Below are 16,940 nucleotides of genomic sequence, written 5' to 3' on the forward strand. Positions count from 1 at the left end.
AAAAAAAAAAAAAAAAAAAGAGAGAGAGAGAGAGAGAAAGACAAGAAAATTCTAAAAGACCTTTAAGAGATGTCTACAATATTTCACTGCATTCCAAAATATCTTCCAGTTAGGGTACTTATTATCAAAGCTAGTAGAGCCTGTTTGAAGTCTAGGTAAGAAAGAAGTAGAGCTCAAGTCCATGTCAAGTCAGTGGATGCTGTACTCCAGGAAACACCAAGTTATCTGTTTGCTAGTAAACTTGTTTTTGTGAATATTACCATAACAAAGATTGCTGTATGGAAGAGCAGGACTTTAAAAACTGTTAGAAGTCAGATCTCCCCCTCATAACAGAGTTAGGTCAGTTCTCCACAATCCCCTTGTGTCATGGGATCTAAGAAAATTTACATAATTACATGCCTACAATAAATCCCCAGCTGAAACACTTTACAAAACTTATTGCTAAACCAGTTTAAGAAAGAGATTACAGATGTTTCTTAATAAAACCATAATTAGCTTTGCTTTGTGTTATAAACAGGTATTAAATGCTCAACAGCTTCCTGTAGCCTCTTAATAAGTTGTGGTTTGTCTGATCTCTACTTAAACTTACTACAAAGCTTTTTAAAATGACAGAACCTATTTGTAAACCTTTAAATTTGCCAGCAGACTGAGGAGCTTACAGATGAACTGGAATGTCTCAGAAGTGAACACAAAAAGGTGTCAGCATGAGGAAGAGAGGTGCTGATGAAGTTTTGGGGGTATCAGGAGGAAGTGATGGATGGGCTAGAAGGACTCACAAAAGTTTCTGGATCTGTGAGAACCCTCATCTTTTAAGGGAAAAGCAGTCTCAGTGTCCCTCCAACTCCAGATCCTGTGAGCTTTTTGTATTCCTATCATATTTTTGCATCAGAATTCATTTTCAGGGCTGGGGCTACAGCTCAGTTGTAGAGTGCATGCATGGCATGCACAAGGCCCTTCATTCAATCCTCAGCACCAAAATACAAACAGAATTCATTTCCAGTAGCTTTTAGTACAAGTGAGCTGTGGTTAAGGCTGGGAGGTGTGTGTGCCTTCCTGTCTCTGCACACAGAAAGGGTCCTACTGTTGTGCTGGCTCTGACGTATTGAAAGACATTGAGCCACTCCTCAAATAAAATGACATATTCGCTCTTATGGAATCCAAAACATATACCAAAATATAAGCTTCTATTACGTATAATTGGTGATGTCAACAAATAAGTGGGCTTTCAATTTCATGCAACAGAGTAAACCACTAAACGCCAATCCAGATGTATATTTACATATTTGGAGTTAAGAGCAACATAGAAACAGAAATTTATTCAAATGTTTATTTTAATAGGGTCTTTTGGAACATGTTTATTTTCCTTAAAGATGAAACAAAAGAAACATGCACATTACAACAGTTCTTTCCCCTATGTATCTCCATGAGAACAATGTTTCTAAGAACATTATGAGCCGCTGATAGTAAAACACATCTTTCATACCATAAAGAACATTTTCCAATCCATCTCAGAGAAGGTGTAAAAGTTTAAAACTGTCACTTTAGTAAAAACCTGATTCAAGTCAAAGAAATTTTAAAATTAAGGATTTGATTCAAACACCTATAAATTAGTCAGTTTTTAAAAACCAGATCTTTAAGACAGTACTGGGTCATCCACAATATATGAGTCACTCTTAGAGATGATAACAATGTAACTATCATTTCACTAACAGAGAATTAGTCTATAAAATAACAACACTTGGAATAAAAAATGTCAACATACTATAGGGTAATTTAAGCTTGAGTTAATTTCTTTGCACTCACATGTAACTTTGTTTTGAGTTTTAAAATAAATGCAAGTAATCCTTAAAAACATTTTGGGCATAAGAATGCAAACCCTTATAAACTCAAGTTCACAATTTTTAAATTCTTACAAATAAAACATTTAATGCAGAATCTGTAATCTTGCAAGCTAACAGCTGATTTTCATTCATTTTTAAGTTTCACAAGAACTTTTGTTTTCTAGAATACAACACAGGTTGTCATGAATTTTCTAGAAAAATAGAATTGCTTAAAAATTTATACCACTTTGCATTTATTTTCTATAAATATTTTAATAGTTATTAAATATCAGAATGCCTGATAGAATCATTTAAATTAATCCATGTAGCCAAAATACTAAATATCTAAAATGTCTAGCAAAAGTTTGTCATTTAACAAATGAAAATTTGTTGTTTAATAAATGATATGTTCTGTCTTCATTTATATTTTAGGTAGATGGATACAACTGCAGAATAGCAAAGTATAGCTCCTGTAAAGATCTGACTTAAAGAAGCTTAGTAGTTTGTCGTGACATTTCCATTTCATATATTCTGTATGTAAAAATGTACAGCACTACTTCTGAATACTGAATATGGATACTGAATTAACTGTCATGTAGCCAACCTAAGGATTGTTAAGAGAACAACAAGCCTTAGTTTAAAACTTTGATATTTTAAATATAATTATTTAATGAGTAGCTTTGCCAATCAGTGAAAGATAATGTCAGTGACAATGAAAAAGAAGTTGAAAGCATGAAACAACTATTGAAACTGCTATATGGAGACTCACTAACATAGCTTTATATTTTTGTCACTTTGATGGTGGGTTTAAAATCTGTGTTCAGAATTATAGAAATATGCAAAGAGTCAAAAATATTTATTTCAACATTTACTTTCTAAAGAAACAATTTCCAAAATAGTTTTGCAATATAAATGTCTTCCTTTTTTAAAAAAAAGCTACTTTGCTTGCAAAAGAGCAAGGACAAGACAAAAATCACTTGTTTTGTACACCCTCACCCTCTAGATAACCAGTACATATTTAAATGCCTCTGATGTGGGCAGCAATAAATTTAGTAACCAATTATCAATGTAATATTAACTGCTTTAAAAATAAATACCTACAATTTGCATTACTTTGTCTTCAAAAAATAAATGTACCAATCAACCTTATTTTATCATTTAGTTATTGACTGAGATTTTGATTTGTCTTTGAGTTCTAGAACTTATCAGGCTCTATCTGCATTGGACAGTCAAATTAAAAGTATTGATGATATTCAGCTAACCTCCTTTCATCATCCTAACATGAGCAATGAAAATGAATCAAACATTATCCTTTAAACCCAGAAACAATGGATTAGATCTTTAGGTTCGGGTTTAATTAAGTTCAAGTATTCACCACTAGTTGAACTAAATCGTTTTTTTTTTTGTTTTTGTTTTTGTTTTTTTAAGTAAGAACAATCATTAAAGTCAAGTACTTGCAAAAAATAAATAAAAATATTAAGAACTAAATATATAATTCTATATTTGGATTGCAAGAAACAAAGTGAACACACACATATATACACACACACAGAAAAATAGTCATTTATCTTCACATAAGACAATAATTTTGAAAACCAGAATGCTTGGATTAAATTACCTTATTTCCCTCCTGCTCTTTAAGAAAAAATCAAAGCAAGCATGAGAATAAATTGTGAGTAAAGTAAATACTGATTTTTTTTTTTTTTTAGTTTTGGTTTCACCAAAAAGAGGATTATTTTAGGGGCAGAACAAATCCATATTGCATAAAACTGGTATTGGTGATGATGGGTTCTGAACTTGGGGAGATTTTGCAAATATAAATATTTTTTTCATAGAAAAAGTGCAAGGGAAGCAGACAAACAGTAATATTAAAACTTTTTTCTTAATGATTCCTCCTATCAGCCTAAGTGGTCATGTACCAACATGCATTTCTAGAAGAAGAAATTTATCCACTAAGGAGGTTTATAATGTCTGTCATAAGAGATAATTTAATAAAATACTAAAAATAGAAGAAAGTGACATCTAAAAAACTGTAAAATGCAGAAGTATTTTCTAATAATTAAACTAATGAAATATTCCAAAGTGAGTAAAATCCTTCATTATTAATAGATGAATGTATATCTGAAATGAAAAAAAGTCATTTCTAATAACCTAGGAAAAGAACATGTCAACAATTTAGAAATTAACCCCCATATAGGTGTTGACATGAGAAGAGTGCAGCATAACAAAATGTTGAGTGCTATTTACAGATTTCAAAGTAGTTCCCATCCTTTCTGCAAAATTGGTGACACATCAAGTGTGCCAAATCATCACAGTCCTCTTTCCACATAGAAAAATACCAGTGCAGGCCAAAAGATTTCTGGAAAAATTCACCACACTTATAATTTTTATTTAAACCTTTAAGATTTTAACCATGCTTATAATGCAAAAGAAAAGAGGAAATCTTGGAATGAAAACTAAATTTTAGTTTCTCTTTTCTAAAGGTTAAAAAGAATGACACTGAAACCCTGAATAACAATTATAATTAATAACAAAGCACAAGAACATGCCAAGATTTCATCCTATTAGTAGGTATAATGCTGGGTAGTAATGAGGATTGCTTATCTAAATGAAGGTGTTTGACAAAGCACACCTTTAGTCAACTTTTCCATTCTGAAGACGATTGTTGGCTTTCTCTTGTCTCATGAGAGAGATGACTTTGATGCACCCTTTTGAAATTTTGATCATCCACATGACATTCATCACATCCAAAACAATACAAGTAAAAATCCAGGAATACTGGATTAAACATCCAAGCCTTCTGTAGGGTTCTGTTCCATACACGGCAAGCATGAAGCCATACAAAGGAGGTATTGCTACTATCCGCACGACAAAGAATACCACCGTCATGAGAATTCCATTGATGACGTTAGCTTTGGAAAATTTAGAATACTTCAGAGTTTCAAAGAACCATCTGCAAAGAGAATTAAAGAATCATCATATTCTGAAAAGCTGGGAGTTAACCATCTTAATTTTATGTTTCAGTTTTTAAAGTCAGGGAACATCCTCTTAAGGTATAAACCTTATTATAAGTGGAAAGGCAGAAAGCTAGAACAGCTTGCACAATACTGGAAAGAACAAATCTGGGGGACAGGCAGCACCCACTCCGGCTCTTACTGTAAAGCTGCAGCATGAGACAGCATGGCACTGGTGAAGAAATGGGTGAATAAAACCAAGAACAGAAGAAAAAGCTCATAAATAGCCCCACTCAGATATACTTGAGATGATTTTGGACAAAGTCATTTAGTGAAAAAAATGTGCAAAACTGTATGTCCATATGCAGAAAAAAGAACTTAGGCAGAGAACTTACAGTTCGTTCATAAATTAACTCAAATTGGCTTAAAGGCCTACTTATAAAGTACAAAATTACAAAAATTTCCAGAAGAAAACACAGGGAAAAATATCCACATGATCTCAGGTTGGCTGGTTTTTAGATAACATCACCAAAAATGCAATCTATGAAAGAGAGACATTGGTAAGCTGGACTTCACTAAAATAAAAAACTCACTCTGTGAAAGACACTATTAAGAGAATAAAAATACAATTATATGCTGGGAGAAAATATTTAGTGCACACATATATGATAAAAGTGTATGAATCCAACATATACAAAGACTTCAAAAGCTAAGCACCGAAAAAACAAATAACCCAATCAACAAATGGGCCAAAGACCTGAACAGACACTTCTCAGAAGAGGATATACAATCAATCAACAAATATAGAAAAAATGCTCATCATCTAAAACAATCAGAGAAATACAAATCAAAACTACTCTAAGATATCATCTCACTCTAGTCAGAATGGCAGCTATTAGGAAGACAAACAACAAGTGTTGGCGAGGATGTGGGGAAAAAGGTACACTCATACATTGCTGGTGGGACTGCACATTGGTGCAGCCAATATAGAAAGCAATATGGAGATTCCTTGGAAATCTGGGAATGGAACCACCATTTGACCCAGCTATCCCTCTCCTCAGTCTACACCTAAAGAACTTAAAAACAGCATACTACAGGGACACAGCCACATCAATGTTTATAGCAGCACAATTTACAATAGTTAAACTGTGGAACCAACCTAAATGCCCTTCAGTGGATGAATGGATAAAAAATATGTGGCATATATATACAATAGAATTTTACTCAGCAATAAAAGAAAATAAAATCATGGCATTTGCAGGTAAATGGATGGCACTGGAGAAGATAATGCTAAGTGAAGTTAGCCAACCTCAAAAAAACAAATGCCGAATGTTTTCTCTGATATAAGGAAACTGACTAATAGTGGGGTAGGGAGCGGGAGCATGGGAGGAATAGATGAATTCTAGATAGGGCAGAGGGGTAGAAGGGAAAGGGAGGAGGCAGGGGATTAGCAAGAATGGTGGAATGTGATGGATATCATTATCCAAAGTATATGTATGAAGACATGAATTGGGTGTCAAGCTACTTTTTATACAAACAGAGATATGAAAAATTGTGGTACATATATATGTGTAATAAGAATTGTAATGCAAAAAAAGTACATGTATAAAGACATGAACTGGCGTGAACATACTTTATATATAAAGATATGAAAAACTGTGCTCTATATATGTAATAAGAATTGTAATGCATTCCGACGTTGTGTATTTAAAAAAATAAAATCAATTACATAAAAAAGAATTCAACATATACAATGACTCACCAATATGCAAAATATCCAACTAAAACTAAGGCAAAAGATCTTAAACATCTTTTTAGAAAAGAAGGGAAACAAGCACATGAAAAGATGCTTAATGTCGGGTATAGTAGCTCACATCCATAGTCCCAGCTATTTGAGACACTGCGGTGAGAGGATCATCTGAGCTCAGGGAGTTTAAGACTAACCTGGGCAACACAGTGAGACTGTAACTCAAAACAAAACACAAACAAACAACAGTCAGCATTGTATTAGGAAAATACAAATAAAATGAGATGCTACTATATAGCCATAAAATGGTTAAAACAACAACAACAACAAAAAAAAAAAAACAAGTGCTAATGAGGATGTAGACCAACAGGATACTCATTGATTGCTGGTGGGAATGCAAAATTGTAGCCTCTTTAGAAGATGGTTTATAGCCCCATCCAGCAATTACATTCATATTTTTCCAACTAATCAAAACTTAGTAAATAAATGTTGCTTTTATTTGAAGCACAAGTGAGAGGTACTCAACCCAGCCTAGAAAGAGATGGGGATTAGTGATAAAAATGATCTCTGGGTTGAGTGCTGAAGAATGACTAAGATGACAGGAGGCCCTCGACAGGAAATGGAAAAGTTGGCATGACATCAGATTTTTGGGAAAATGTGCCAGAAAGAGGTAAGACAGCTCCTCTTGGAGAGCTTTCTGTGTGATGTTAAAGACTCATACTGTATTCTGTAAGCAGCAGGAGCCACTGAGGGGTTTCAACCAGGAGAGCTGCATATTATCTTCACTGTAGACAATAATAATATCAACGAGAGAAGAAAGGGGGACAAGACTGGAGGCAGGTGTATGGTCTAGAGCAGACATCAGCAAACCTTTTGTAAAAGAGTCAGAAAGTGACATAAATGTCACTGCCTCTGGAGACCATACATTTTCTGTCACCACTACGAAGCCTTGCTGTCCTCAGAAGAAAGCAGTCATGGTAAACAAAGGAACATAGATGTGTACCAGCAAAACTTTATTTACAAAACAGCAGTAGGGTTAGCTCACAAGGCATAGTTTTCCAAGCTAGTCTAGAGTAGCACCGTTCAAAGGAAATTTTCGCAACAATGAAAATGCTCCTTTTGATATGCTGCTCAATTCAGTAGCCTTGGACCACATGGGGCTATGAAGTCAGACTAAGGAACTGATTTTTAAGTTTTAATTAATTTAAATATAAACAGTCATATAGGTTGAACATCCTAATCATAAAAACCCTAAATCTGAAACTTTTTGAGAATTGACACAGTGATATAAATGGGAAATTCCACATGTCACCCATGTGATGGGTAATAGTCAAAATGCAGGTATACTACAAATATTATATAAATTCTCTGTAGGCTCTGTGTATAGAGTGTATATGAAACATAAATGAATGTCATGTTCAGACTTGAGTGTCTTCCCCAAGATGTGCACATGTGCACATTATGTGCATATGCAAGTATTCCAAAATCCTAAAAAGTCTGAAATCTGAAACACCTGTGGTCCCGAGCATTTCAGAGAAGGGCTACTTTACATATATTGTAGCTCATGGTGACTCTGCTGGACAGTGTAGAGTTAGAAGCAGGTAAGGCAATGTGGGCAAGGTGGTGATGAACTAGGGCACCAACAGCAGAGATGGAAAAGAGGTAGCAGAGGTAAGAAAAACATAGTGACAGAACAGATAAGGAAGAAACAGGATGATTCCCACATGTTGAACAGGAGCAACTGGGAAGAGGGCCAGATGTCAATCATGAGACACAGGGAGAGATATGTGGCATTATTTTAGACACGCTGAATCTATTATAAAACCTAATAATATAAAACATGTGACTATGATACAAAGACAACATATAATCATAAAAGCCTTTCCTTTGGTTTGGGGATTGGGGGTTTAGAATTTGAAGGGTGGGTAATTTTTTTAAGTTTGGGGGGAGGAATGCTTGGGAGGCTGAGACAAGAGGATTACAAGTTTGAGACCAGCCTTACCAACTTAGTGAGACCCTGTCTCAAAATAAAAAATAGAAAGGGTTACGGGTGGGGTGTAGCTTATTAGTAAAGTTCCTCTGGGTTCAATACCCAGTACCCCCAAAACAATTGGGGGAAAATGAAAGATATGGGAGAAACAAAGGAAGAAACATGAAAACAACCCTCAAGTAGTAGACTGCTAAGAGCCAAGTATATGATGCATGGCATTTTTGGTCGAAAGGTGACGCCAGCTAGCCATTGAGATGATATGATTATGTTAAGATTTGCATTCATATGGATATTGGACTCCTGCTGTTCACCTAGGCCGGCTACGGGACTCCTGGAGAGTTCCCATTGGTTGGGGAAGTACAGTAGGAGGGAGTTCCGGGGGAGGAGCTCTCTCTGCGGTTCTGGGAGGAGGCCGTGTGGGTGGATCGAAAATCTCCCTGGGCGCGTACCCGGACATTGGCGGCAGTTTCAAAAAATAAACTTTGTTCCTGCTTGAGTGGCTCGTGATTTTGTGCCCAGCCAGACTGCGGCAGTAGACAGACTATAAAACTTCGTCTGAGTACTAAGAAATGTGGCTGGAAACAGAGCACATCACAGAGAACTTCCAAAGCCAAAGCGAGCAGAATAAACAGGATGTGATTTGTAGTCAGAAAATAGGTATTGAAAGTGGAACTAGGAAAGATGACTCTGGTAGCAGTGTGAGGAGAAGGTTGAGAGAGGAAGAACCTGGAATTAGGCAATTCAGTCAGAAAGCTCTGAAGTGATGGAAGCAGTGCAAATCCTGAAGGCCTAAACAGGGACCATGGACATGGAAAGAGGGACAGCCAAACAATTCACAAAAAAAGAACTACCAGACATTGTTAAATGAGAAGCATGGTAGAGGATAACAATAAAGCCAATGTCAAAAATGAACAACTCCCTCCCTCTTTCAGTGCCTTGAGGGTAGGTTATACTTCAAGTCATGCTTTCAAGAACAGAATATGGGGGGCCAGCAGTCTATAATGGAGGAATCTGGCAAAAAACACCACCTCAACCAAGTGTTAAAGGTCAATATCTCCAGTGATATCATGGAGTTATAAAGAACCCCTGATAAGGAATGACAAGAAGAGTCCTTCACCTCTGTGGGGGTATTTCTGAAGTCCTGTAAGTTGTGTCTATTCATGAGCTAAGCACCCAAAGAACTCAGATTGGGGAACATTCTGTGAGAAAACTTGCCAGTACTCCATAACAAGGAGTCAAGAGCAAGAAAAATAAGAAAAGACTAAGAAACTGTTACAGATCAGAAGAGATTGTGAGGACATTTCCCCAGATTGAGGAGACAACAAAATGCAGTGTGGCACTCTGGTATGGACCCTAGAGCAGACGGAGGACACTAATAGAACAACTGATGAGGCCTAAAAGGTCTGGAATTTACTTAACAGTAACATATCATCGCTAGGTTCTTAGTTTTGACAAATGTTTTATGGTAATATAAATGTTAACCTTGAGAAAACTAGGCAAGGAGTATGTGTGAGTTCTGATCTATCTTTGCAATTTGTCTATAAATCTAAAAATTTTTAAATGATCAATTTTAGCAAAAATTTTAAAAAGCACTCATTTACAATAATATCAAAAAAGATACTCATGAATAAATTTAGTCAAAGGGGTAAAGATGTGTATACTTAAAACTATAATACATGTTAAAAGAAATCATAGATCTAAATTAATGGAAAGACATTATGTGCCCAAAGATTAGACTGATTTGCACACCACCAATGGAACAGAATAGAGAGATCAGAAGTAATCCCTTCCATATCTGGCTAAGTGACCAATGATAAGGATACTGAGACTATGCAATGGAGAAAGGACCGTCTCTTCAACACATGGTGCTGGGCACACCAAACATCCACATACAAAAAAATGAACCCTTACCTTATATTACTTATAAATTTTAACTCAAAATGGATTGAAGACTGAAATTTAAGATCAAATTATAGAACTCCTAGAAGAAAATATAAGGAAAAGCTTCAGGGCATTAGATTTGGCAATGATTTCTTGATATGACACCAAAAGCACAGGCAACAAAATATAAAAACAGAAAAATAGAACTACAACAACCCTAAAAACTTCTGCACACGAAAGGGAACAATCATCAGAATGAAAAACCAATCTATGAATGCAATAATATACTTATAAATCATATATCTGATAATTTAAAAATAAAAATCTAAACAACCCAATTAACAAATGGGCAAATAAACAATTTTATTTGAACAAATAATTTTGAATTTGAATAAATAATTTTTCAAAGAAGAAACACAAATGGCCAATAAGTATATGCAGATACTTGTTTTTGGAAATGAGGTATCCCCCAAAAGCTTCTGTGATAATGCAGGGATAATTCAGAGCTGAAATGACTGAGAGCTGTAAGCTAATCACTCCATCCTAATTTGAGTGTAATAACCACATTTGAATTTGGTAACTGTAGGTAGGTGGGCATAGTTGGAGGAGGTGTGTCTCTGGGGACACACCTTCCCTGCAGCCTCTTCCTTTCTCCCCCTGATTCCTGTCAAGTCAGGGGCGGACCAGCTTTCCTCTGCCACACTTGTGCCATGGTGTTGTTCTGTCTCATCTTGGACTCAGAGCAATGAAGTCGGCTGACCATGGACTGAACCTCTGAAACCATGAACCAAAATAAACTATTCTTCCTCTAAGTTGTTCTTGTCAGGTATTTTGGTCACAGTGATGAAAACCTGAACAATACAATACTCAATATTATGAATCACAGAAAAATGCAAATCAAAACCACAACGAGATATTGCTTCACGTCCATTAAAATGGAAGCTAGCAAAATGATAGAAAATAACAAGTGTTGGGGAGGACATGAAGAAACTGGAACCTTTGTGCATTGTTGCTAGGAATAAAAAAAATGTACCTACTCTGGAAAACAGTGTGGAAATTCCCTAAAAAACTAAAAATGAAACTACTATATAATTCAGCAACCCTACTTATGAATATATGTCCAAAAGGATTCAGAACAGGATCTCAAAGATTTATCTACATACCCATGTGCAGTGCAGCATTATTTACAATAGCCAAGAGGGGCAAGCAATTTAAATGTCCATGGAAGGATGAGCAGATAAAGCAAATGTAGCATATAGATACAAAAGAATAGGTTTGGCTTTAAAAAAGGAAATCCTATCACATGCTACAACATGATGAATATTGAGGACAATATGCTAAGCTAAATAAACCAGTCACAAAAGGACAAACACTCTATGGATCATTAAAATGGAATTCTAAAGTAGTTTTGGGGAGGGGGAACTAGTGTTTAATGAATATAATCTAGATTTTTCAAGATAAAAGACCTAGAGATCTGTTACACAACAACATATTTAATACTATTGAGTATACTTAACACTACTGAACTGTATTTTTGAAAATGGTTAGGACAGCCAGGAGTAGTGGCATATGCCTGTAATCCAGCAGCTCAGGAGGCTGAGGCAGAAGGATCACAAGTTCAAAGCCAGCCTCAGCAAAAGCAAGGCTCTAAGCAACTCATTGAGACCCTATCTCTAAATAAAATACAAAATAGGGAGGGGGATGTGGCTCAGTGATCAAGTGCCCCTGAGTTCAATCCCTGGCATCCCCATAAAAAAATGATTCGAATGGTTAAAAACATTCTCTAGCAATAGCTATCAATATTATACATTGTTAGTTACTTATGCTGAGTCCATATATGAAATAAAACTAGCCTTTTAAATATTTTTTGAAAAGTGAAAATTAAAAAGTTTTTTTAATGAGAGTCAAAGATAGTGTTGATATCACAATTTGGGGACAGAAAGGGTGCTAGTGTCAGGAATATAAACTGAACCTAAGATGAGCCAGAATGATGCCATGAAGAATCTCCACTGAATTCTAAGATGCAGTGAATACAGTTCACTGTGCAGTGTACATCATGAAGGGTAAAAGAATGAATGCCCTGGAACCAGGCATAAAGCACAGTCTAGTGCAAAGAAAGCTGGGTTCAAAAACTACTACCACCACTTACCAGCAGGGGAACCTTGGATAAGTTAACCAACTGAACCTTTCCAAGGCTCATTTTCCTCATGTGGACAATGGTGACAATAACTCATACCACATCTTCTCATTTTTTATATGGTAGGTTTTGCATCTTGAGGAAAAAGTTTTTTTTAAACTAAAAATAAGCAGCACAACTTTTAAATAATTAATGATAGTGTAACCTACCGCTGATTTACGAAAGGGCTGGAAAGCTCTGCAAGCAGGCGGAAATTCGCAATGTATACCAGCACTCCATCTTTCTAGATGATAAATATAAAATACAATGTCAGGGATAACATGCTTATCAAAATGTCCAAATACTTTAGAAATACTCAACAGCTTCTGCGCATTACATATCAGTATGGAAACAGACCAAGAAGTTTTCTACCTTTTACTACTTAACTGGTTTTCCTCACAAGAATTTAGAAATGTCCTTAGAATTCAACAATATTTTTAAAAGACAGTATACAGTATGCTTAAGTTTACTTATGCATTTAATGTTCATTTATGAAAACAGGTTCAAGCAGTTTTCTCATGCTGAATGCTTAACCAATGAACTCTGTATTTAACCTTTATGACAGCATCCTTGAACTACTGAAGAAAGAATGATCACAAAGTAGTATGAAATTTCAGAAGGTGAGGAATTTTAACAGCACTTAAGTATCTAATAGGGACTCATTTTTATATCCATTATTAAGCAGAAGTACCTCTTAAAAATCCTAAAAGCACAATTATACTAAATAAACATATTTAAGTTTGTGAGTAGATACATATTTGTCAAATATAACAACATGTCAAGTCTTGTCTATCATAATAGACCTAAAAAATACACCATCAGTCAAAAGATCCTCAAGGTAAAACACATACCTTGGGGACCTTTCTAAATTTAAACATAATATTGAGTACATTCTACCAAGTTAATAACATGAAAAGTACAGTAGAGTTAATAAACATTCAAAAGTAAACCAAAAGTATACATTCCAAGAATTTTATCTAATGTGCTTTAAAAATTACCTAATTAAAAATTAGGTAAATGGAGTCACTCCATTTCTTTAAATTAAATCATAATTATAATTACATCTCAAAAAAAACCCCAAATCCTACCTACCCTAATACATTAGATACACACACACAACTTGGGAAACTATTTTTCTATTTTTCTACTGGATATACCATATTAAATAGGAACAACATGAAGAATTAAAAAATTAAGTGAACTTTTTATTTGAAGATTTTTAGTATCTATTAATCGAAATTATTTCAGAAATTTAAAATTCAAAGCTAAATTAACTTTTCAAAGGTCAATGACTTTTTTATTTAATTTTTTATAGAAATGGAGCACAACTTTTCATTTCTCTGGTTGTATATGATGTAGAGTCACACTTTGCACTTATACCCGTAACATAAGATAATGATGTCTGTCTTATTCCACCATCTTTCTCCCCACACCCAGACACACACACCCCCTTCTGCCCAATCCAAGTTCCTGCGGTCTTCCCTTGCCACCCCCCATTATGGATCACTTATCAGAGAAAACATTTGGCCTTTGGTTTTTTGGGATTGGCTTACTTTGCTTAGCACAATATTCTCCAACTCTATCCATTTACCTGTAAATCCTATAATTTCATTCTTTTTTATGGCTGAGTAATATTCTGTTGTGTATATATCCCACAGTTTCTTTTTTATTATTATTTTTTAGTTGAACACAATATCTTTATTTATTTTTATGTGGTGCTGAGGATCGAACCCAGGGCCTCACAAGTGCTAGGTGAGCGCTCTACCACTGAGCCACAACCCCAGCCCCAATATCCCTCAGTTTCTTTATCTATTCATCCATTGAAGGGCATCTAGGTGGGTTCCAATTTAGCTATTGTGAGTTGAGCTGCTATAAACATTAAGATGGCTGCATCACTGTAGTATGCTGATTTTAAGTCCTTTGGGTATAGACCAAGGAGTGGGATAGCTGGGTCAAATGAGGGTTCCATTCCAAGTTTTTCTAAGGAATCTCTATACTGCTTTCCAAAGTGGTTGCACCATTTGGCAATCCCACCAGCAATGAATCAGTTCATCTTTTTCCCCACATCCTCGCCGGCACTTATTGTTGCTTGAATTCTTGATAATTGCCATACTGACTGGCGTGAGATAAAATCTTAGTTTTGACTTACATTTCTCTAATTGCTAGAGATGTTGAATATTTTTTCATATATTTGTTGACCAATTGTATATCTTCTCCTATGAAGTATCTGCTCTTTTCCTTAGCCCATTTATTGATTGTGTTATTTGTTTTTTTAGCTAACAACTTTTTATAATGTCAAATTCATTCTCTTTAATGATACTGGAATGGATGATGAGTAAGAAGGGAGGAAGGATGGCCAAAGAGACAAAAAGTAACAGACCAGGTGAACCCTGTATGCACAGGAGGGCAACCAACCTTGGAGAGTCAACCAGGAAAGTTATAGCAATTCCAAAACAAGTAAGTATGAGAAAGTAGTATATCCAGGTTTATTACCTTAAACAGAATATGGTGAACAGTTAACAGTGGCAATTAATGGCAATAACACTCATATAAGACAAAAACTTTTGAAAAAAATTTAACAGTATTTATGTTTTTATTCATTTAACTCAGTTGGATATAACTGAGTAGTTAAAGTATAACTTTAATGTTAGTAGGTTATAGTACTATATACTTAAAAAAAAGAATATGTAACATGTTTTTTTTAAATGTAAATATAGGGCTAACTGAAGTTATTATCTATCCATCCTGAATTAAAAACAAAACAAAAACAACGTAATCTCTGAATTGCCCACAGCCTTTAGGACATCCATCTTTCCTTGTATTCAACTAAGACAATTCAGATCAAACATAAAATTCACTTTGACTTACAGCTCTGCTCTTCAGCCCACATTATACCAATTCCTGGTGTTTGTCCAATATGGTGAGCTCAAGCTAAATATTCTCCCAATGAAGATGTCTGAGCATAGAATACTTAAGATTTTACTTCTAGCAACAGCAAGCTTTTAAAATTATAAAAAGTAATTTTCCACCTCTTCAGAAATGTCTATCCACTCTCTATCTCCAGGCTTTCTTTGGTAGACCAACTGTTAATAAGTCTCTTTGCATACATAAATTCATCATTTTCACCATTTCTATCTAAAACATTTACCACTTTTATACACTCCAAAGCATACTGGATGGATTCCAAATTGTAAGTCCAGTTCAATGCACTATCCCTTTCTTACCTTATTTGTTTTAGTTTTGAAGCTGTCTCACTTCTAAAAACTGAGTGTTTCACCATATGAGTTTTGATAACACATAACATCATCAAATAACTTAGGTGTAGACAGCTTACCCTTTGCTAAATTCCTTAGGGCCTCCTCAAATATCACTAGTTTTGGAAACTGATGTTTATAAATGTCTGTTTTACTCTATATTTTTCTGCATTCTCATTCTCAACTTATTTCCAAATAAAGGATACTCTTTTGGCCACAACTCTGAAAATATGATTTTACAACACACTAACATATAATTTCTTTTTGTTGCTGGCAACAGTGACACCTATTTTGTAGGCACGTGTCTTCAGAGGATATTCTTCCTCTCCTGTTTCCACTAACTAAAAAATAACTGCAAATTTGGAGGAAATTTAAAAGTAACCAAAAACTATCATTATGAAAGCCTCAATATCAGTAAGCAAGTCACATCTATTCTTAGCAGTGTTATGTGCAAAGGCATTTAGCAGGCAATATCTTTTTATTTTCTTTAGAAAGAAAATGCCATTGTATTTACATTTGCACTATCTGCTGAATAGGCAGGCAGATGAACAAAATCTAATTTGTATCTGAACCTATCATCAACTTTGCTTCATATTTTCTTTAGCTTCTTTAAAATCCTTATAGAAATCAACACTTTGATTTGAAACTCCATTTTCTAAATCAAAGTGCCTAAGAGCTAGGGGAGCATGTTTTTGTTGCTGTGATTTGATGCAACAACTGATAAAGAGTATTAGAAAGTATGGCCACTGATAAGATCTGATAGAATCAGCTCTATATTATAGAAAAGGTCAACACATCTCATCAACCCTCCACCCTTTTTGCCTATAGAATGTTTTAATTGCAACCTATGAATTAGTAAAATGTAACTTTATTTATTTTCATTCAGCAATCAAGGGAACAACAAAATAACACATGTATATTTATGTGGTATTGTCCAAGCTCATTCAATGCCTGTTATTTTCAACTATTTTTTTTGAAGATGACTAAAGTTCAGATTGATTTAGAAGTACTTGTCTATTGCATCCTAGACTTGTGAGATACTGTCTCCTTAAGGGCTTTAAAAAAAACTATATATGTAACTATATATATATATATATATATATATATATATATATATA

At 34.8% G+C, this 16,940-nt stretch overlaps 1 protein-coding gene across 10 annotated transcripts in view; it reads right to left on the minus strand.

Moving 5' to 3' along the window:
- Tlcd4 (TLC domain containing 4) overlaps positions 1–16,940 on the minus strand; it is a 90,497-nt gene that overhangs the window by 33,369 nt on the left and 40,188 nt on the right. For 8 of the 10 annotated variants that reach the window (XM_048814407.1, XM_048814406.1, XM_048814405.1 and 5 more), the window contains 2 exons: positions 12,739–12,812; positions 1,314–4,773 (listed from right to left, as the gene is read on the minus strand). In XM_048814407.1, the coding sequence (XP_048670364.1) occupies positions 4,455–4,773; positions 12,739–12,812 (393 nt within the window). In that variant the 3' untranslated portion in view covers positions 1,314–4,454. Of the gene's footprint in view, positions 1–1,313; positions 4,774–12,738; positions 12,813–16,940 lie in introns of those variants that run through there. The other 2 variants (XM_048814408.1, XM_015500867.2) reach the window with 1 other exon arrangement.

Source organism: Marmota marmota, unplaced genomic scaffold, assembly GCF_001458135.2.
Source record: "Marmota marmota marmota unplaced genomic scaffold, marMar, whole genome shotgun sequence".
Lineage (NCBI taxonomy): Eukaryota > Metazoa > Chordata > Mammalia > Rodentia > Sciuridae > Marmota > Marmota marmota.